General features: G+C 45.7%; 1 protein-coding gene across 1 annotated transcript in view; it reads left to right on the top strand.

The window, feature by feature from the left end:
• The first annotated feature begins 4,535 nt into the window (after positions 1-4,535).
• The window catches only part of CRISPLD2 (cysteine rich secretory protein LCCL domain containing 2), a 30,755-nt gene continuing 13,968 nt past the window's right edge, over positions 4,536-21,322 (top strand). The window contains exons 1-7 of the mRNA XM_061357924.1: positions 4,536-4,784; positions 8,697-9,009; positions 14,316-14,434; positions 16,419-16,551; positions 16,677-16,792; positions 18,777-18,877; positions 20,407-20,565. Of these exons, the coding sequence (XP_061213908.1) occupies positions 8,767-9,009; positions 14,316-14,434; positions 16,419-16,551; positions 16,677-16,792; positions 18,777-18,877; positions 20,407-20,565 (871 nt within the window). The 5' untranslated portion in view covers positions 4,536-4,784; positions 8,697-8,766. The remainder of the gene's footprint in view (positions 4,785-8,696; positions 9,010-14,315; positions 14,435-16,418; positions 16,552-16,676; positions 16,793-18,776; positions 18,878-20,406; positions 20,566-21,322) is intronic.

Consider the following 21,322-nt stretch of genomic DNA (forward strand, 5'->3'; position numbering starts at 1 on the left):
AAGGAAAATAAAGTATATGTGGCAAGAGTGTGATGTGGACACATAACCACAGTTTTTATTCTCTATATCAAACTCCTCCCCTGTTGCAAAACGAGGATTTTGCAGCCTTCTGATTATTTGCTTTGTCTGGGAGTGATTATGTAAAACAAAAAACCCAACACCGAAGACAATCCCCCTCCAGTACACCGTGAATCTGTTGGTTTTTCACTTATGCTTGAGCCAGCTTTGAAGAAATGGCTCTTAAAAACACACATGAAGACCTAAAGTCTTCAAAACTAGAAACCTGGGACATACGAGGCCAAAAGGCCGGTAGAAAGCTCTTGTGCCATAAACCAGATCTACATGGGGAATGGTTTGATAGGATGAGGAGAAAGGCTATAAAAGCACAAGGTATTTGAGGGTGCAGGGATGTTGAGTGTTTTTTTAATGAAGAGATTGTTCTGTTGTCCATGATTTTCCCCCAGGATGATGTCATGGGACGGGCCTGGATGCGCTGCAACAGAGGGCAGTGGTGGCATTCCCAAATTTTGTGGTGGTCTAGCTCTAAAGCTGCTCCCAGAATTGCTGCCTAGGTTTTGGAGGACCTACTTGCATGCCAGCAAGGGGGGTATCTTCATAAAAGTACCCTAAATCTCCGTGGGTTTGAACAGGAATGAAGAGAGCGCCTTTGACATGTAGTGGTGTTCTCCAGATGTTGGGGATTCACACAGATGTGGGTTTATTCTGGGCTATTCATAATGGCCCAAAGGATTTTGGAAAGAATTTATATTGACAGATAATGGGATGTGATGTCTGTAGAGCTTGTGATTGCAATTCACCTTCTCTGTTTTGGGGTAAAATCTCCAAAGATTAGTGTGTGGGGTTAATATTTCTAGAATATTTCAGTCTGCAGATATGGGCCAGTTATTTTGATTATTACAAGCGCATGTTTCAACATGGCTTATTGCAGATGTAACCAGGAACTGTGGTGAGCTGCAGTAACAAGGTGAGGTGAATTTTTAGTTCATGTTTCACTTGTACTTGGTGCTGTCAGTAATGCCCCCCGAATTGTCTAAAATTCCTGCTGATTTTGTTCCTATTTCATTGTCTTACCTTAGTTTTTACACTGATGAAAGCACAGGCTTTGGGAAGTTTTGTGGGGAGTTATGTTCTTGAGTATCAGCAGCAGACTAAATGTTTGGGGAGATGCTCTTTGTGATGAGGAGGAAAAGAAACTGTGGATCAACCCGCGTGGTTACAGTTCAGGCTGCCCCAGAACAGGAGAGCAGTTTGAAAGAATAAATAGGGGTTCATTGTGCCAAGCATTAGTTGCATTTGGGAGTCAATCTGTAAATGTCTGCCTTTCACTCCAGCGGTTCAGGATCCCCACATTGTCAATTCATCTGAAGCAGCCTCTGGATAATGCCAAGGCATATGGTCAAGAGGCTGAGGCATCCTCATCTTGTATTATGGATGCAAGGAGCCATCTGGAGCAGGAATCAGAACCAGGTACAACAAGAGTTACCACTATGGCTTTGAGCCTCTTGCCCTGCTCTTTACTCTGTCCCTGCCCAAGTTTGGTGCCGTTATTACTGAGCCACTATTTGAATAGAAAATAAAGGGGAATTTAGTTGAAGTTGAAAATCAAGACGTGCTGTCTGCATGTTCAATTAGGAGGGCATAGCGAAATCTGTGTTTCTTCCTATTCATTGGCTATTACATTAAAAGCCTTCTCTCCTAATATATACTTACATATGCAGCCTGCTTTATGTGGCTTTTACCACATATGAAATGGAGACGTTATAATCAGGGCAGTAATAGCGCTGAATGATTAAAAGTAACTTCTGATTGTTTTGGCTTTGGTCAAATGTATGACATAAAACTGCTGACTCGAGACAAAATGAGGTGGATAAAACGTCTCATTCCGTGCTCTGCTCATCCCCAAGTACAACCATGTATGACTTGTACAGTGAAACCATAGTGGTGTATATAAAAAGAGTAGATTAAAGTCAAATCTCTGTGAAGCAACAGGGTCAATGGAGAAGTCAGACAGCCCAAACCATCCTAGAGGGATTAATTTCCCATAGGAACGTTTGTGGAGATTACAACATACGGAGTTCTTCTGAGGTCTGGAAATCATTTGCATGTCGGTACGTGAGATTTAAAATGAGTTAAGTCCAGCATTCTGGTAATTGGAGTGAATGGCACTTTCTGAGAGCTGTGAGCCAGGGCTGTGGAGCTGCATGGTTTTGGGGTGGCCCCATTGCAGGGCACCATGGTTCGCCACTTCTGCACTCCTTAGGGAAGTTAGGAAACTGGAGGCTGCTTATATCATCTTTCAGCTGATGATATAAGCTGTCTGCAGATAGAGCAAACTCATTGATCCAGGGAGAATCAGAGCAGCAAGGAAGAAAAAAGAAGGATGCAGTGATTTTAAGGTGAAGCAGTGCAGAACCTCCAGTCAGCCCAGTTCTGTGTAGTCTTTGGATTGCTGGCATTGGTGGCAGCACCCAAGCCTTTTTGGGAGCAAGTTGCACTGCATCACTTTCAGCAGAATGGGAAGTGCCAGGTCCCAGTGATGGACCATATGTTGTTGGTTCACATACACACTGTGTCAGTACAAAGTTCCTGTATGTGGGGAAAAGCAGCCAGAGAGGGTGTAGTGACTGTATCAGGCTGTAGGACTGCCTGGTGAGGACTGGCTTCCCCTGGCTCAGCTATAACTCAGGTTAGAAGACACAGACCAGAAGATACACCCTAAGAGCTGAGGATCTGCTATTTAGAGTCACAGACTAGTTTGGGTTGGAAGGGACCTTAAAGCTCATCCAGCTCCACCCCTTGCCATGGGCATGGACACCTTCCATTAGAGCAGCTTGCTCCAAGTCCCTGTGTCCAACCTGGCCTTGAACACTACCAGGGATGGGGCAGCCACAGCTTCTCTGGGTACCCTCACAGGGAAGAGCTTCTGCCTAAGAGGTCATCTCAGTCTCCCCTCTGGCAGTTTAAAGCCATTCCCCTTGGCCTGTCCCTATAGACCCTTGTCCAAAGCCCCTTTCCAGCTTTCTTGTAGCCCCTTTAGGTTTTGACTCCAGAAGTTTCCCCAAGAAGACCTCAGGAGGATGGTGCAAGAGATTAAATCAGCAGTTATGTCTCGGAGCTGACTTCAGAGGGGTTATTTTCTTTGCTCAGAGAAGCTGCTCTCCGCTGCCAATATTTGCTGCTTTGCTCACGCGCTGTTAAACAAATGTGATAAATGTCATTCTGCTTTTTGAGCACTGCTGGGCTTAAACAAGCCTCTCAGCAGCAGAATATCTTGTAAATTCCCTTCTTGTAAGTAAGTAAACGAGTGGTTGGGGTTTTGCTCGAAGAAACAAATATTGGCTCTTTGGAAGAATGGAGGGACTTTTCTACCGCAGAGAACTTTGGAGGGAGGAGTAGAGAGTGGATTTGGACATATCATAGCTGCTTTGCTTGGATATGCCAAATCCAGGAGGTGGGTGCTCCTCTGCCTCTGTGCTGGGCTGTTGCAGGGGGAGATGTGGGCATGGGGACCCCAACGGACCCGGGTAGAGGGGTGATGTTCGGACCTGCTCACTCCAGACACTGCGCACCGCAGCATCCTGCTGTGGGCTGCTGCAGCAGAGGTGCTGTGATGTGCTCATGTTGTTAGTCATGATAATGGTTTAATTATTCCTGGTTTCTACTTAAAAAGAAACAAAACAAAACAGGAAAAGAAAAAAAAGGAACTTTCAGCTTGTCTTTTGCTCAATCGTTTCCTTTCACAGTGAGTAAAAGCCTGTTTCAACAGTGAACACAGGGATGGAGATTAGCGTGAAGCTGGGGTTTTGTGAGCATCAGGAGGAGGTGAGCCTTGCCTAGATGTGCCACTAACTTTTAATTCCCCTGTCCCCTGAACCATGGGTGTGTGCAGGGAATGCCAGCACCGGGACAGCTTTGGGAGCAAGCTGCAGAGGGTGGTAAATATCCAGATTCCCAGCAAATACCAGCTCTGGGGAAAAAGGGGATGCCCTGTGGTGTACCCAAGGGCTGGATCCCAGGTCAGCCCTGCTGCCAGAGCCAGGATCCTGCTTTGCCCTGGGATCCAATGGAGCTGTGTCAGCCCTGGAGCAGCGGGACTACCATGGGATTTCCCTGTGTGGAGCAGGAAATGGCTGACCTGGCAGCCAAGATGGATTTAATCTCTCACAGGAAAACCCCTTTATTGAGTTCCCCTTCCCTCACCACCGGAGCCCCTCACCGAGGCATTGGGTCCGTCTCAGTGACGGAGAAGATGCCCGTGGGGCTGTGAGCTCTGCCCAAGAGCTGACTGCAGGGGAAAGCAAAGCAAACCCTTTTATATGATCATCTGGCTGCACTCCTCCTCCTCTCCCCCTCCCCGCATGTGGTGTTACAGCCTTTGGGAGGATGGTCCTAATTTGCTGAGCCCCAATGACTGTCTCCTTACTGCTGAGATCCCAAGCAACACCCCTCTGCTCCTTGCTCCTGCCTCCTTCTGGTCCCCCCCCCCCCCCTTCTTCTTTTTCCCTTCTTTCCTTATTACTACAGGCCCGTTGCCAAACAGGATGATCCAGGGTTGTCCTCTTTGCCTGGAGAGCATAAATACCACTGGGGAGCTCTGTGAGACTGCAGTTGGTACGAGCTGCTGAGCTGAGACCTTGTACATCTCGCGCCTCCTGAGGCTGATTTCATCCTTTTCCTCCTAGCTTAAATACTTCAGATACAGAATTGATTTTCCAGGCTTGGAGAAGCTACAATTTCCTTGGGACTTGGAAGTACTCAGCAAGGTAATCGCAAGCTTTGGTCTTTGCTTCTGAGATGCGATTTTGGGGGTTTAGGGGAGGTTTGTGCAAGAAATGTCTCTATTCAGAAAGCAGTTGTAGTAACTGCTCCAAAAAGTTGCCTGCAATGTGTTCAGTAGCACAGCACTGTGTGAGCTCCCCATATGTGTGCTTTGCAGAGGTTACTGCAAGATTAATATTGAATGAATGGGAGGAGTTTGCAAGTACAGGAGTGGGTTTCTACACACACAGAAACAATCTAAGGGATGCTGCAGCAGCCTCTAATAGCTGGCTACCCATGGGCACACCTACCCTGCTGCAGGAAGCCTGTGTTTATTCAGCTCTGCTCTTAAGCCCTGTCTAAAAGGAATTTCACGGTGTCGCCACATGTTGTGTCTGTTACCAGTGGGTTTTCCATGTGGTTTTGCGTAGAAACTCACCCACTTCAGTTCTGTGGGAGCGGATTGTAATGGAAGATCCAGATGTTTTGGCCCGTGGCCTCGAAGATGCTGAATCTGTAGTGTGTTCTGTGCAGTGTTATGTCCTGCGTCAAGGGACTTGTCATTCTGCTTTTCTTTTGAAGCCAGCGCAGTTCTTCAAAGCTAAAGATGTGTGCTTCTTGGTTAAACAGATGACCTGGGTTTAATGCTTTAAGTATGTTGTGGCTTTATTGCCGGCTTTCTTTGCACGGGGTAGAAGCTGATCCCACGTAAACTCAGTCTAAAAGCTGCTCCCGGGCTGATTCCCCTCTGCTTTGCTGGTTTAGATGCTTTGCTGGTAATCCCGAGCTAACTTTTGCCTTTTCCTGCCTTGTCAGCTTGTTCCATGTATAACTCCTCAGGTCCCAGGAGGCTTTAACTGCAAATGTCATCTGTAACCAAGGAGTAGACATCCACTTGTATACTTTACTGGAGAAGGCAGTTAAAGATCAATAGCCGTGAGGATTAAGGTGAAGTGGGGACATAATGAAGTGCAGAAGTCAGCCTGCATGTGGCTTTTTAGCAGGCAGAGCTGCATGCCAGGCTTCAGACACTACCAACTCTTCTGTGCAGTGCAGACACCATCCGTTAGCTGGGGAAATAGCTTTCTAAATATAGTGTTTTCCAAAGTCTATTTAACTGTTTAACTTGCTCAGACCCAAAAAGAAGCCTCCCTTTTGTCCCCAGCTTTGGACAGGCTTTACAGCACATCAAGGAGCTGGTTTCTGCTGACTCACTCATTTCTGATCGCTCCCAGATGTTTACCTGGCACCAGTATCAAGGGCCTGATGCGTTTAAAGGGATGTGCTAATGCTCCTCTTGCACCCTTGGAAACAACAGCAGAGGCTCCCTCAGCTGACTGTCAGCTGATAATTCTCTCTGAATAATGTCAAATCCCAACATAATTTCTGCCTTCCCCAGTGAATTCCCCATCTTCCTGATAAATCCCAGAGGCACGGCCCCAGCGCACCAGGGCACTTGTCCCACTTTAACACACGCCCAAGTGCTGCGTTGCACCAGGGCATGAGGCTGGACACCTGAAATCTATGATGTCCATTGATGAGAGCTTTCTGAAACTTCAGCATCTTTCTGCTGCTTCCAATTAATCTGGCTCTTTAATCCCCAGTCCTCTCTGATCATCCTTCCTTTGGATGCTCAGCATTCCCCACCTCGAGCCAAAGCACAGGAAGGGACCTGCACTCCGTAAGTGAAATGAAGGTAGTGCTAAAGTGACCTTATTTTAGAGGGCTGCTAGTGTCACAAACGGGATACAGGGAAGAATATCCCGAGGAATAATGCACCATCTGTTGCAAGGGTTTGGCTTGCTCATGGAACCAGACGTGTTGGCTTTGTTGTGAATCCGTGAGCGGGGCAGCTCCTCTGGGCTTTCAGATGTTACAGCTGACTTTCCTACAAGCTGCCCTTTCTGTAAGTTCAGTGTTTGCCTTAAATGGGTGGTGGATACGGGCTCCTATTTAGCAAAGGGCACCCGGCCAAATGAAGGGGTACAACTGCAGCATGTATTAGCTGTCTGTTCCTGCCTGCTCTACCTACAGGGCAGGCTGCAGTTCAAACTGCTTGCGCTAAATGGCCGCATTGTGAACGGCTGTGGCAGAGCATCTATTTTTAAACGCTTAGGGAAGTGCCTCAAAGTAGGAATTGTTCCCTGAATTTGGGTCAGACAGTCTACAAAAGCAACTGCTCGTGTTGCCTCCCCCTGTCCCTCTGTAGCTGGGTTAGAAAGCTGCTTGTGGGGGGCAGAGATTGCCAACGAGCAGGGCTGAGAAGAGGATGAGGTTAAAGCAGTGTTTGTCCCGATGCCACCGAACGTCCTGTCTTTCAGGTGTGCCTGGAGCTGGGGACAAGGCGTGTGTGTTCGACTTGCTCTGCAGAGCAGCAGATAATGAGAAGCCGGTGCCTAAACTAAATGAGCAAATTGCATTCCTGCATTGTTCTACTGAGGCAAAGGCTTTAATGCTCCTCCTGGAGAGAAACTGAAGGCAGCTGGTTTTCATCTGCCTTAATACAGTACAAGAAGGCTCAAATGGAGACTTTATCTCCTTGATGTTGACAGCCAACAGGTTTTCAGGAGTTCTTGCTGTTCTCAATGTCTTTTTTAATGTAAAGCACCTTGTGTTTGCTACTGTCACCCTGGGTCTGGGGAACAGGGGTTTGGGACTTCATGCTTGAGTGCAGCTTTTGAGCTGGGAGCTGGAATGCTGTTCCCTGCCTTGGATGGTTTCCAGCTCATCCAGTCTCAGTGTGTCTAAATCCTGTGTCACTGGGCTGAAACTCCTGGAATAACTCCTGTTTATCTGGGGTTTGTTCCTATGTAGGAATGCTTTCTGTGTGTCTTGTAACAGTGGTGTCAAAAACAGATCCTCACCCAGTGCTGAGGACAGGGATGTGGAAGCTGAGAAGATAGACGATGCGCTTGCACTTTCTGTATGGATGCTTATTGTCCAGACAGATTGATTCTCCTTTAGTGGCTCTTAGATTCTGCCTAAGGAGCATTAGGTGCTGCAGAGCAATACAGCAGCACATGTTTCCTTCCCTGAATAGATCATGATCTAAATAAAACCAGCCAAGACACACGGGGCTCATTAGATGGAGGAGTCAGGGTGGGGAGAGAAGAAGGAAGTTTGGAAATGGCAGGTGGAGCAAGGAAAAGGGATTAAAGGAAGCTGTTCAAACCTGGCAATGACCAAATCAGAACCATCTCTCTAAGCTCTCGGTGCTGACAGCTACGGAGCATACATGGGATCTCCTGGCTGGGGTTGGATGGGTGCTTTGGCTTCTCTCCTAACCTGCCATAATTCATATTGCTGGCCATGCTCCCACCCGCTGTGAAGCGATGCGTCAGCGAGAACACCCCAGTGCGTCAGTGGCCAGCAGGGATTTTGGTGCTCGATGTTACGGTGACATTTCACATAAACAGCCGCTTTCACAGGGTCTGGCAGCTGCTCTGCTGGAGTCTATTGGCAGAAATAGCCCTTGCTGATGTCTGACCCCTGCGATCCGGCCTGCTGGGAAGTTTAGTTTCCCTTTCATTCGTGTTCATTCTCCACTCTAACAGCTATATGGGCAAATAGGCTTAAATACTTCCCACCTGAAGGAGGTGGGGTTGTTCAGAGCTGCTGGTGCTGCTGGCTGACACCTGCACTCTTGGTGTCTATGATGGAGAAGGCACCCATGGCAGTGCCTCAGCAATGCTTGCTCCCAGCACAACATCAGTGGATTGCCTGGTGTAATAAACTGAGTTCCCATCACTTACAGTGTTGTTCAGGTCTTCCTGTCACTGGGGTGAACAGTAATTGTGTACACTGTCAGCACTACTCTTTTCCAAGCAAAAATACAGGTTGTGTGGTTTCATCGCGGGGGGTCATACTCACCAAGAGTTCCTCTGGCATAAATCTGCCTGTTTCTCCCCAAAATCCAGATCTGTGCTGAACTGCAAGAGTCCCTGCAAGAAAACCTACCACCATCTCCGTCTTCATAGAGGAGGAGACATGAATCCTGCCCTGCACTGGATCCTTCGTCTGGGATGTGTGCTGCTCCTGGCAAAGGCAGCTGAATGCTTCATCCTGCCAAACTCAAGTCACCTGGAGAGCATTCTGAGTAAATACCAGGACGGGGGAATTAACTCCAGATCCAAGAGAGCCATCTTATTCTCTGACAGACAGGAGATACTGATGCTCCATAATAAGCTGAGAGGTCAGGTGTACCCAGTGGCCTCTAATATGGAATACATAGTGAGTCCAGCTCCTGATACCTAACTTTATTATAACACCTTTTAAAGCTTTATTCTAATTTTCCTTGCACAAAAATCAGAAGCAAATTTCCTCTAAAATATAGGTTATTTTTTTTTTGTAGCAAATTTCCCCTGGAGTTAGTTTTTCTCAAGAGGTTTCCTGAAGCAGTTTCATTCCAGAGTGAACTATGCTTTAGATCATTGAACTGTTTTGGTTGGAAAGGACCGCTAATGGGTCACCAAGTCCATCCGATGCATAGTTTCAGGGCTGGTTCCATTATTCATAAACTAGCGTCTGGCCCAACCCTGGATGCATCTCCAGTGATGGCAATTCCACAGCCTGCCTCAGCAGGTTCTTCCATTACCTTAATGTCATAAAAGCATCAAATTTTCCCTAGTGTTTAACCCACGTTCTCCCTGTGAAAGCTTTCAGACTGTTGTGACTGCCATTTCAGGACACCGCTGTCTGCTCAGAGAACCTTCTGATGGTCTTTGGGTTGCCATCAGCTGCCACCCAACGCTGGAGGCATCATCTCCCTCTTTCAAACACTGATCAAGAGGTTATCACTGTGGTCCAAACATCCATGATGTTGCTGGGAACCTGCTCAGGACCTTAGAGAAGCAGGGCTTGAGGAATGTGGCTCCATCTGTAGTGAGTGTGAGGCACTGGAAATAGCTGGAAAGGCTTTGGGTGTTCATGGGTGGATGGGTCAGTGCTATTGGCTTTTTGTAGTTCAGGAAACCGAAATAAAAGTTTGCTCAGTGTATTCTCCCACTTCAGAGGGAGAACTTAAAAGTGTGAGTATGAAATATGTCTTTACCATCAATAATCCAGATGAATAGGTTTTTTTCACCTGATGCCAGGGACCCTACTTTGAGCTATTTTTGACATGCCATCAAAATATTGCGGGGCCAGAAAATGATGTAGGCAAATAAAATCATTTTGTGTGCCTTTTCCCAATGTGCAAATATAGTTATGACCAAAACTAGTCTGACTTCAACTGTGTTCTGCTGCTGACAGATTAAATGATTAATGATTTGTTAAGACCATGTTTAAAAGGGTAAAAGTAAAGTACACTGAATGTGATATAAAATCGTTTGCCAGCTGTGCTGGAATGACTGCTGCAAATGGAAAATCCTGCCTTTTGTGACTGTAGGGGAAAAAGGGAAAGAGAAGGGAGGGCAGCTGATGGTGAGGAAGGACATCCCTCTGTTAGTTGGTCCCCAAGAGCATTCACACCATTGGTCTTCCATCCCACTGTTGTCAGAAATCAAATGCCTTTCGAAGAACCAGTGCTTTGTTTCTCTCTTTCCCAGCTCTCACACTAACCTGCAGGCAAGGTACTGCCAAAGAGGAGGTGACTGGATTAAATTCCAGAGAGTAAACACAAAGCATGAGAAAGCCAAATGTGTTTGGGTTGGCTTTGAGGATCGGAGAGGGCTGCCATTGCGGACTGTCCAACCGCTGTTTACACTTGCAGCGTGGTTGCACTTTCATATTTGCCTTTGCTCAGTGTGCTTTTCTAGTGGTTTTTATGGGCGACTGAGGGTAAATGAAAGGGCCTTATATGCTGTGAAGAAAGAAGCTGAGTATGAGATGGTGCTACTTGGAAAGGCTATAATCAGCCTTTCATGTATTCGTGTTTACCTAATATTAGTTGAAAATGCTGTGTGTATTCTGAATGTGAATTTCACTTTAATCCTTTGTTCTGCATAGGACATTTCTCATTTGGACTCATTTAAGAGGCTGGTTTGTCTTTAGTACCATAGATACTCTTTTTTCTTTTCCTTTGGTGCCTGTGAGGAGTGTCACAGGTGACTTGCAGTGCTAATTTGTGGATAAGTAGGTAGAACTTGTTCTTCCCATCAACCTCCAAACACTGCCCTGTGAAAGTCCTTTCAAACAGCTCCATATCTGACATATTTAAGTGATCTGAAATGGCAAGGGGAGCTAATGTATTCCATGAAAGAGATGTCTACTACAGGATGAACTTTAGTTGGCGGAGACTGTTAATAAGAAAGCAATAACAGTGAATTCCATGACTTATCTGGAGATGAAAGGAATTATAAACATACGGGATAAAGGTAAAGCAGACTGAAGAAATGAAGAAAGAAAAGTTTTGCTGCTGGTTATTGTAAAAGTAATTGAAAGCTAGCACAGGTATTCAGTTTTAATGGAAAATGAGTGAGCAGTGCACATCTTCCTGATGAAATTGATCAAATACAGAATTACCTTAACCCCTCTAACAGCTTTCTGATCAACATTTTCACTGTGCACTGGACTTTATAACAGCAGTTCCAGCAGTGGATCGGTGCCAGGACCAAAACAAACTCCTTGTTAATGAGCATGGAGTAGAAAGAACATAATAGTTCCTAAGACATCTTGACCTTTTAAGATGGCTTAGCCAGATGGCTTTCAGCAGTGATGAAAGGCAGAAATCTTGCAGAGGCCCCAAAGACATCTGGATAAAACAAAATTGTTCTCGTTACAGATCGCTGGAAGGAAAATAGTTTGTTTTCATGTATAAGGTATGCATCCTTCCTCTAAAGTGTAGGGTGGTGGCTTTCCCTGACAGGATGGGGTAGTATTTCTGTGTGGGTTAGCAAAGCATATCCAAGCTTCTGCCAGTACATGTTAGCCCTGGACTCTCATGCCGCTTTTAAATATCAATTGCCAGTATTGCAAAAAGTCTAAAGTGAGGATAAAAATGAGCAACATGATCACTGCAAATCATGTATCTGAGGTTGGATTTACTAATTGTTAGGCTGAGTAAGTAGACTCCTTGTGGGATATACTCTTATTTAATCTGAACCTACACATTGTAGTATAGAGTGTGTATGCCACATGTGTATTTTACATGCACAGCGTATGCTGTACTTCAAAAAGCCATTACAAGTTTGTGGGAGTAAAAATAGAGTCAGTGTGCTAAATCACTTGGAATCACACATGCACAAAGGCTTCTCAATTCGGCTTGAGAAAGAAACTGAGCATAGGTGTACACTGGCCCTCTGGCTTCACTAGTGTTCCTAGACACTGCTTTGAATACTGGCATAAAGTGTTCTTGAAAGCATAGCTGGGAAAGTCTGAAATCTCTCCTTTTTTGTTGTTTCATATGTTTATTGCTCTGAAATACTTCCAGCCTCCTGACCGCATTCACGTCTGAGAATCAAGAGGCAAATAATTGTTCTGATTTAAATGGGATGTCTTTGTAATCTGATGCCTGCAGAAATGAGCTTCTGTACGCATCAAGCAGAAAGCCATTCAAAGATGTAGCTCATTTCCAATTACCTGTGGAGTATCTTTTGTCCGAGTTCATTTATTTTACCCATAGGCATCAAAGGAAGATGTAGCACATATGTTCGCATCAATTTCCATTTAATCGCCTGTTGTTAATAACATCTCTGCATTAAATTAGGAGATTTGGAACACCTCCACTTTTGAGGCTTCAGGGAATAACACTCTGCTAGGAATTCTCGAGAGCTAGCAGCACATAACATCTTTGGAGAGTTTCTGTGGCTTATGTGTTGGATGGGAAGGCGGATTGTGGCTGGTCATTGCCTAGCACAGAAAGTGGGAGACCACAAAAAGCTGTGTGTCTAGGCACAATTGCAACAGTCTGCTTGAAGAGAGGTTTGGAAACGTGTGTGTGGTGGGTCAGATCCCATGCACCTTCAAGGAGCAGGAGGGCTGAGACGGAAAATGGTTTTATTTCCACTGTCAGAGGTGTGTCTGCACGGGTTTTTTCAGACTGACATGGATTTGCTTGGTCACTGGTCAGCTCAAAGCCAAGCTGATGAGCTCAGAGAAGCCCTGGGATGTTGTTGGAATCTAGGTTGCCGAGTGTGCTTAATGATAAGCTGTTCTCAGAGGTCTGGGCTGTTAGCTCAGTTAGATGAGCTCATGTTTGCCTTATGAAGATAGTGTAGACACACCAAGTTCCAGGAGACACTGCGTTTTCCTGTCATCTTAGCCAGAGACGTGCGGTCCCTCCCCATCCCAGTTATAACTGCCTGAGACTGTGTTCAGATGCTTACTCAGAATGAGCTCTTGATGTTCTTTTAATGTGTTTGAGAGCCTAAATGCCCTCCAGTCCTCCAAATGAGCTCTGACAGGTCCTTTGATATGTTTGAGATCAGAAGTTGCTTTTCTTCTGGAGAAGATGGGACTTGGAAAGACCAGCTGGTTGTGATGGTAAAAGTCCAACAAGTACATAATCATGTGCTGGCATATGAGTGGGCTGGAGATACGTTACAAGACCTCTCTTCTTTTTGGTTTTATTTGTAGGAATGTGCAGTAATATTTTAATTCTGACAAATTGTCCTCTAAAGATTGTTCTGAATAGACCAGCTGTCACTAATTACACAATGAATCTAGGGCACTGTCTACTGGATCCAATAAGTCTGGCCTTTAAAACAAATATACCCTTGGGGAATGGAACCAGTGAAGCCTGCTTTCCTGTTTTCCTTTGTATCGTGTTTGAGCTCTTATTTGGCTTACACCTAGGTGATACTCAGGGAGGACTGTTCCAATAGCAGTGTCCTTCCCTCAGTGGGAACATAAACAGGATCCATCACTGCTGACCTGATGCCTGTGTCAGGGAGGATGATGTTAGCTTAACATCTCTGGGACTTTGCCACCTCTGTTAGAATTGACTCAATCCATTGGTGGACTCAGTAGTTATTTTGGAAGGAGAGGTTGAGTGGTACACCCCTTGATTAAGAGGTTGGGTCAAAAATCTCAAGGCGTGTTGGTAGAGGAGGTCAGGAGTGCACCACTGTTGGAGTTCCCCTTGATGGCGAAGCCTGGAAATGTTCTAATAGTAAGGGCAATGGATGGAAAATGGTGCAGAACTCCATCATAGCACTGACTGCATGTTAGAATTCTTACAGATCTCAGAAATAGGTGTAAAGAGGAAGTCCTGGGGTCTCCATCCTTAATGGTGTGTTGTGGGATTATTTTAAGCAGATTAGAAAAACACCTGTCTTGCGTTTTAGGACGGATAGTCTAGATGGGCTCTTCCAGGTGTGTTATCTGCTGATCTATGCAAAGCAACTACTAAGAAGCACAGCAACAAGCATGAAAAATAATAGACCTTTTAGTGCCCTGCATTTCCATGGCATCTTGAGAAACTTGCTTTTAGGTTAGGGCACATCACTGTAATGTGCCAGCCTCACAAGGACAGGCCAAACACCAGGGGTGAACTGTAATCTAGTCTTTCTCAGCTAACTGCTGTTGGTTGAGTCTCTTGATATAATAAACTTGAGATGATGAATTGACCTGTTCTTTTCTCTCCCTGCACCCTGAAGACTTGGGATGATGAACTGGAAAGATCAGCCCAAGCTTGGGCTCAGCAGTGCATCTGGGACCATGGGCCCAGTGCCCTCATCAGGTCAATTGGACAGAACTTGGCAGTTCACTGGGGCAGGTAAGAGTTGGGGTTCTGCAAGCTAACTGCAAAGAGCAATTTATGGATCCTCCTTTAACTAAGTTGGGAAACTTTTGCCTTGTTGGTGCTTATTAGAGCACCAGGGAGATGGGAGAAAAGCTGGGGATCATTGATTGCTATTGCTTTGGAGAAATGGTTATAGCGATAACATCTGCAGCCAGCATCAGTAAAACAACATTGATGCAGGTTACTCCATTTATCTCTGGGAATATAGCTGTAATGTGCTTCAAGTGACTCTTACTCCTCAAGAACAGCTACATAAGTCATAACCCTTGATCCTATACCTACTGTTTCAGTACTCAGGGTGGAGGAGGTTCTTGACACCATGCTGACCTGCTCAAAGCTGAAGCTTCTTAGGCGTGATGTCTGGGCTCAGCTTAATAATTTCTTATTTTATTTCCCATATTTATCCAGCTCCTGGTTTCTCTTTACTGAAAACACTTTGTAGGTTTTTCTTTTTTCTTTTTTTTTTTTTTTTTTGATTTCCAGAGGAAGGTTTTTAATCTGGAGTTATTAACCTAGCTAGGAAAGCTGATGTTATGGCTTCCAAATGGATTTGGCTCTCCAGCTTATGGTGAAATTTGCTTATTGTGAAGCCGCTATCATTAAGCTTGCTATAGGTTAATCCTGCTTTGTACAGCAAATATTTTTGTACGTGCTCAGCAGCCCCGATGGGTGGAAATGCAGTTATGTTTGTTGTAAATCAGGTGGAACTTGGTTAAAAGCAATGGAAATTTGCTGGTGTGAAATTAGCCTGATACAAAACTCGGGCCTGTTTTTGTTGGCTGAATTAAGTAATGATTGGAAAGTAGAGTGGTTAATCCATTGAAACAGAGTCAAAGATCGTGCTGTCCTTGGCTCTCTTACAAGTGTTCAAGATGGCCATGGGTTACTGATGGAGGTAGATCCAATCTTGCTCCCTTTGCAGTCAACTGAGAGGAAAAAGAAATCAGTTTTATCTCAATTTTTTCAGGAACGGGCCATAACTTGATTGCCTCAATTTCCTCTCCTGTAAAATAGGATTCGGAAAGTATTCACTTAATGACATCATGAGATGAATGTTTTTGAAATACTTCTAATGAATGATTTTTAATGAAGAGTTGGCTGAAAGAGCAAGCTCCAGTTGGTAATGATATCATTCGTATTTCTGGCTGCTTGCTCCATGTGAGCTGTTGAAAGCAATAAAAAGCCGTGGATTTGAAGAGCTCCTCTGCTTAGATACGGACTCTGCAGATCACTCTGCTCACTGTGTACACAAAAGGTGCATGAGTTTCTCTAGGTAGTTTTAACACCGTTTGTGTTACCCCAAACAGCACAAGTAGCATCAGTGCTGCTGGAGGCTGTAATATCTAATGTGTAGTTTGCACAAAGCACACGCAGTGTGTGCTAGGGCTTGGTGTAGAGGGAAATTGCTGCAATAAAAGGTGGGATATTTATACAGTGCACCAACTCTCGGAGTGATGAGAGTGTGAAAAGCCCACTCGCTTTCAGAGGTCTTTCAGTATTAACTGCCAGCCTACTTCCAGATTTAGCAAATTGCCCAGTGGTAAAATAGGTACACGCTGGCTTTTGGTTTAAGATGTTTGGCAAACCTTTACTTGTGTTTACTCTCAAAATACAACTTTCTGCCAAACTAGAAGTTTTTTGTAGTTGTGTGGAAGAGTGAGGAGGACATTTCAGGTCACTTGAAGAGCATGTCAAACCTATAAATAATACAGAAAGTCAGGCCAGGTTGTGAATTTGAGGGGGAAAAAAAACAGTTTTAACGTTTTTCAATGAGATTTTTTTTTTTTCTGTTCATTAGACTGGGTTCTTTAAGCACCTTCTCAATGAATGGAACTTGCCTTAACTTTAATATAAAAATTAGGTAATTGTATAAAAAAGAAATCTGGGCTTACAGTATGGCTATCATTTGAAAACTTCAACCAGAACTTCATGGTTTACACTACATTTGCTCCTTCAGGTATCGGTCTCCAGCTTTCCATGTCCAGTCTTGGTATGATGAAGTTAAAGATTACACATACCCGTATCCTCACGAGTGCAACCCGTGGTGCCCAGACAAATGCACCGGCGCTATGTGCACGCATTACACCCAGGTAAAGGAGACAAATGGCTTTTGTACTTCTGCTCTCTGCATCCCCCCCGTGTCCCTGTTGTCACTGCAACATGTGCCCACAGTGGGATAGTTTGCTTATCTCCCATAACTGCATTGCACTTGCAGATAGTCTGGGCCACGACGAACAAGATTGGCTGTGCTGTGAATGTCTGCAAGCAGATGAATGTCTGGGGAGAAATATGGGAGAATGCTGTCTACCTGGTCTGCAACTACTCGCCAAAGTAAGGCAGATGAGCTGGGCTCTCTCCAGCTTTCCTAAAACTGGCAGGTTGCTTAACTAGCCCAGGGTCTGTGGAAGAGATTTGAGGCAGTCTAGACTGGTGGTTGTGGCTTTAAATTTTCTCTTTAGACTGCAGCACAGAGCTGGTTCAAGACTTCCGAGCATTGCCTGGAAAACTAAATGAGGGGCTGGGGCCAGGCTGGAGCTTTGATGTTCCTGCCATGGGAAGGAGGCGAAGGAGATGGCCAGGATGGAGCTGGTGTGCACTGCCAAGAGACGCTTGCTCTCTTTGCTGCTGGAGGCTGGGAGGGGATGGGGTGGTGATTAACACTGCTCCAGCAGCAGCTTCTGGGGCCAGCCAGGTAGGCTGCTGTATCATAACACATTTTTCCACCTCCCCTTGCAACAGCTCCTGGTTTAAACACACCACTGCTTCATGCAAAGCCAGCTCTGCAGTAGTCACTGGAGGAAGCTGGGGCCTGCTGCAAGAAGCTGCAATGAGTTAAACCCCAAACCTGGATGAGCTCCCTGTGGCTTAAAGGAAGGGGGGGGGGGGGGGAAAGAAGGAAAAAAGGTGAAATAACTGCATCAGTCAGGATTTAGCAAGCTTGATGTATTGGTTTGATTTCAAAATGAAAATCACAGCTCCTGACTACTGTGTCCAGGAGAAGTGTCCTACCTGGCAATGTCAATCAATATTTTCTGCTTTAATGGCTAACAGAAGAAACATTCCCATTCCAATTCCTTGGCAATTTAAAAAGTAGGGAAATCGCCATATACAAGTGGAGTGGCTTGGAGAGCGTCTGACTTCTGGAGATCAGAATAATGCAGAGAAAAAAGATGTGTGGGCATGGAGATGGTGGCTCATAGTGTGATCCAGGCAGAGCTATCTGCATGGGTTGTCTAAGCCCCTCTCCCCATGTCAGATACCAAGCACATTATTCTGTTTTGGTGGGATTTAATAACCTGTATTCCATAAGGGATCACACCATCTCCCATGGATCTCCTGCAGCAGGCTGGGCTATTTGCACATCATCTGTTCAGGGATGCTGGATGGAAAAATACTCTATTTCCTCAGCTTCTGCTTAATCTTTTCTCTCTGGCATTGGTAAGCATTGTCCTCATCTAGCCTTATAGGTGGAGACAGCTGAAAGAGCAATAACCCAAGGGTTCATAGCTACGGGCTGAACTCTGGCTCCTTCAACCTTCTCAGTCCCTAAAGTCTGCTGTACAAACCATTTAAAAAGTGCTTTTTCTGGGTAATTTTTTGAGGAAGATGCAGTAACCCATTGATATACCTCTGTTTATGTTAAGATCACAGTGTTTATATTGGAGTTTAATGGAAAAGTGATATTACATGCAATTTATTTAATTAACCCCTAAAAATGTCATCCTGGGGGTGAAATGAGGAGAAATGCTTTTCTTACAAGGGTTTCTTGGGCTGGTTGTTCAGTCTTTGCTTAGCTGCTCTGGGCCAGGATGGTGTTACTGCACTCTCAGAGGGAAAACTGGAGACTTGAGGATGGCTGGGTTGGGTGAGGAAGGAGTGCAAAGTGCTTCTCTGCTTCCCAGATGATCTGGTATGAGGGTCCACGTATTTTTGGTGGTTTTCTGCTTGGAAATGGTTCTGAGTGGATAATAGAGCAGCTTTTAAATGGTAAGAGCTGTACTCCAGCCTGTCCCATGAAGCTGCCTGGTGGTATTGCAGAAAATGGTGGGGGATTTGTGTTTCTGATGAGCAGAAGACAAGTGTCAGGCAAATGGGAGGCAGCAGGCAGACAGCCACTGCGTTATTGCAAGAGAACAACAGGCAATGCAGGGTGGGAAGAATGGGGACAAGCTGTCTTTCCCCATTTACAGCCCCCTATCCAAGGATGAGCACAGCAGAAACACCATTTTATCCACTCCTCTAGCACCAGGCAAGCTCAGGGGCTTGGCTGGGTATTTGGGTGTCTGATGGGAATGCATTGCTCCTGTACTTCCAGGGGTAACTGGATTGGAGAAGCCCCATACAAGACTGGCCGCCCCTGCTCTGAGTGCCCACCGAGCTATGGAGGAGGCTGCCAGAACAACCTCTGCTACAAAGGTATGTGCTGGGGAGCTGGAGGGAAAAGGCTGGAGCAAACTTAGGTCTGGAAACTCTTAATTAGAAGCAGCCACAGCTTTGTGCACCTTGTAATTAGCCATCCTTAATATTTCAACATCACGACACGTGGTGCTGCTGAAACCAAAACCCTGAACTGCTCGAAATCTGGAGCTGGGATTCAGTGCGTTTGTCCTATGGAAACGAGAGCGAGGGCTTGGATGGGGGGAAGCTGCTCTGAGCTTACATAGGTCTGGCTTGAGAGCTTAGGCGGGATTTGGCAGGCTGCAGGTAGGAGCGATCCCGTCCTCGTGGGGTTTGTTTGGGAAGGGAATGTTCTCCAGTGCTTACCAGAGGCGACGTGGGTGGGCAGAGCTTGGCTGCCTCCCCTGCTCCTTCGGGGGCCAGGGACAGAGCGTTTTCCCTCTCTCCCCACCTTGGTTTTCATGGCTGTAAAATGAATAGAGCAATTCCTGTCTCTTGGAGGAGAGGACGAGATCGTGGATGGTTTTTCCTGACCTGTGGAGTTTTCTCAGAATAGAGGTCAATAGAGAGAAAAATATTAACCCTGAAGCCTCCAGTGAAGCTGTGCTATCCCCACAACATGCAGGATTTCCTGGGGTCATGCACTGAGGGCCGTTACCTTCTCCCATGCCTTTTACTTCACAGACGGCTGGGCTCTGGGAAGGAGGCTGGCCCTCCATAGACCTGCCCAAAGCAAAGCCTTATTTTGCTGCCAAATTACCTTTATTTTTAGCCTTTGGGGTTTGGAGGGAGGACCCCAGGGTGCAGCAGGGGGAGGGGACAGGGTGCCCTGGGGGTACAGCAAGAGGGAGAAAGCCCTCTTACAGCTACCGTCCATCATCCCTCTCTTTGCATTGTTCTTCTTCATTGCTGTGAATGGCTCATGGCTTTGGGTAGGACTGGCCAAGCAGGATGAATTTTGCTGGCACTGTTTCCCAAATCCCTCTGCCTGGCTGCAACAGCAGGAGCTTGTTCTCTAGTAGAGGCAAAGGGAGGGATAAATCCACTGCAGGCACTAAAGCTGGGATCACGCTGCAGCAGGACCTGTGCTTTACTGGAGGATCATCTGAATCCGTGCTCATGGGGTGCTTTGGAGAAGCAAACCCTGGTGGGAGGATAAAACGCTTCAGCTACCTTCCTAAATAGTAGAGCTTCTTTTTACATGCACCCACCAGCAAATCTGTGTTCCCCTTCGGAGAGAAGTAGCTATCTGTGAAACAGAAGAAACAGCAGCATGTTCTTTACTAATTAGCGGAGATCATTTCAAACCCTCACTGTAAGATGCTATAAGCACTGCTTCATGCACAGAGGAGCAATCTCCGCTCCAAGTGGTGCACCTGCCCTGTCAATAGCCCCATGCTGCATTTAACTGGCATTTTTGAGCTTCCAATTATTTAAAAGTGGGTCATTGTTAAACTAAATCACCTCCCTCACAGCAGGGACATGTCAGACTTCCCCATCAGTGTCAACATGCTGTAACTCTTATTTTAATCCCCTCTTCTCATCAGATTACCGTTACGAGGATCCCATCATCACCGAGACGGATGAGACAAACGAAGTGGAGATTTCCCAGGTTGCGGAGCAGAAGCCGGTGCGGTTCAACCTTCCAGAAAGCAGGGCCAACAAACCTACCAAGCCCAAGAAAGTCATCCCAGAGTCCTACATGAGTAAGACAGCCTCTCTTTTCATCAGCTCTAACATACCTCTATGAGTAGAGGTGTAGAAAGTCATGAGGAATTTGGGCGACATGGGTTAGTGTGAGGTGTACCTGCCCATGGCATGGGGGTTGGAACTGGATGATCTTAAGGTCCTTTCCAACCCAAACCATTCTGTGATTCTATGATTCTATGAGTAGGCTCATGGAAAATTAAATGGGAGGATGTTTGAGGGGAGGGGAAGGAACTCCATGGGAAAATTTAGTCTTCATTATAGCAGAAGCCTTCCAGAAACGGCAGGCAAAGCTTTCAAGAGCTACTTGTGCCTTCTGCGTATAATCTGCAATAGTTGTTTGTTCTGTTAAGCCATCTTGAGGAGGTATCAATGAAGCAAAGGTTCTCCCATCCGCAATCAATTTAGGACATACTGGTTTTATTTCCCGTTTACAATACTTCACTACTACAGCTACACCCATTACAGCTTTTCTGGTTCTTTTTTGTTTGTTTCCTTTTTATTTCTTGCTTGGGAAGAATTCTGAAGTTATCTGGTAGTAATTCCTCACTTGTTTTATACCTGCTGTTAATTAAAACAGGCTTATTGTAAAAACAAGGTGAGGCAAGCCAATGCATCCTTTTCAAGTCTGTCATCCGGCATCTCAGGAGTCTGTAATTAAACAGAGAGTATGAGAGCTCTGGCTTGCAGACCTCAGGCTGTAAATCAAAGCTTTCAGCTGTCAGGTGTTTCTTCCTTGTTAATATTTCCAAAGTC

The sequence above is a fragment of the Neopsephotus bourkii genome, unplaced genomic scaffold, assembly GCF_033783945.1.
Source record: "Neopsephotus bourkii isolate Nb327-2 ecotype Australia unplaced genomic scaffold, CSIRO-AGI_Nbou_v1 NB_926, whole genome shotgun sequence".
NCBI lineage: Eukaryota > Metazoa > Chordata > Aves > Psittaciformes > Psittacidae > Neopsephotus > Neopsephotus bourkii.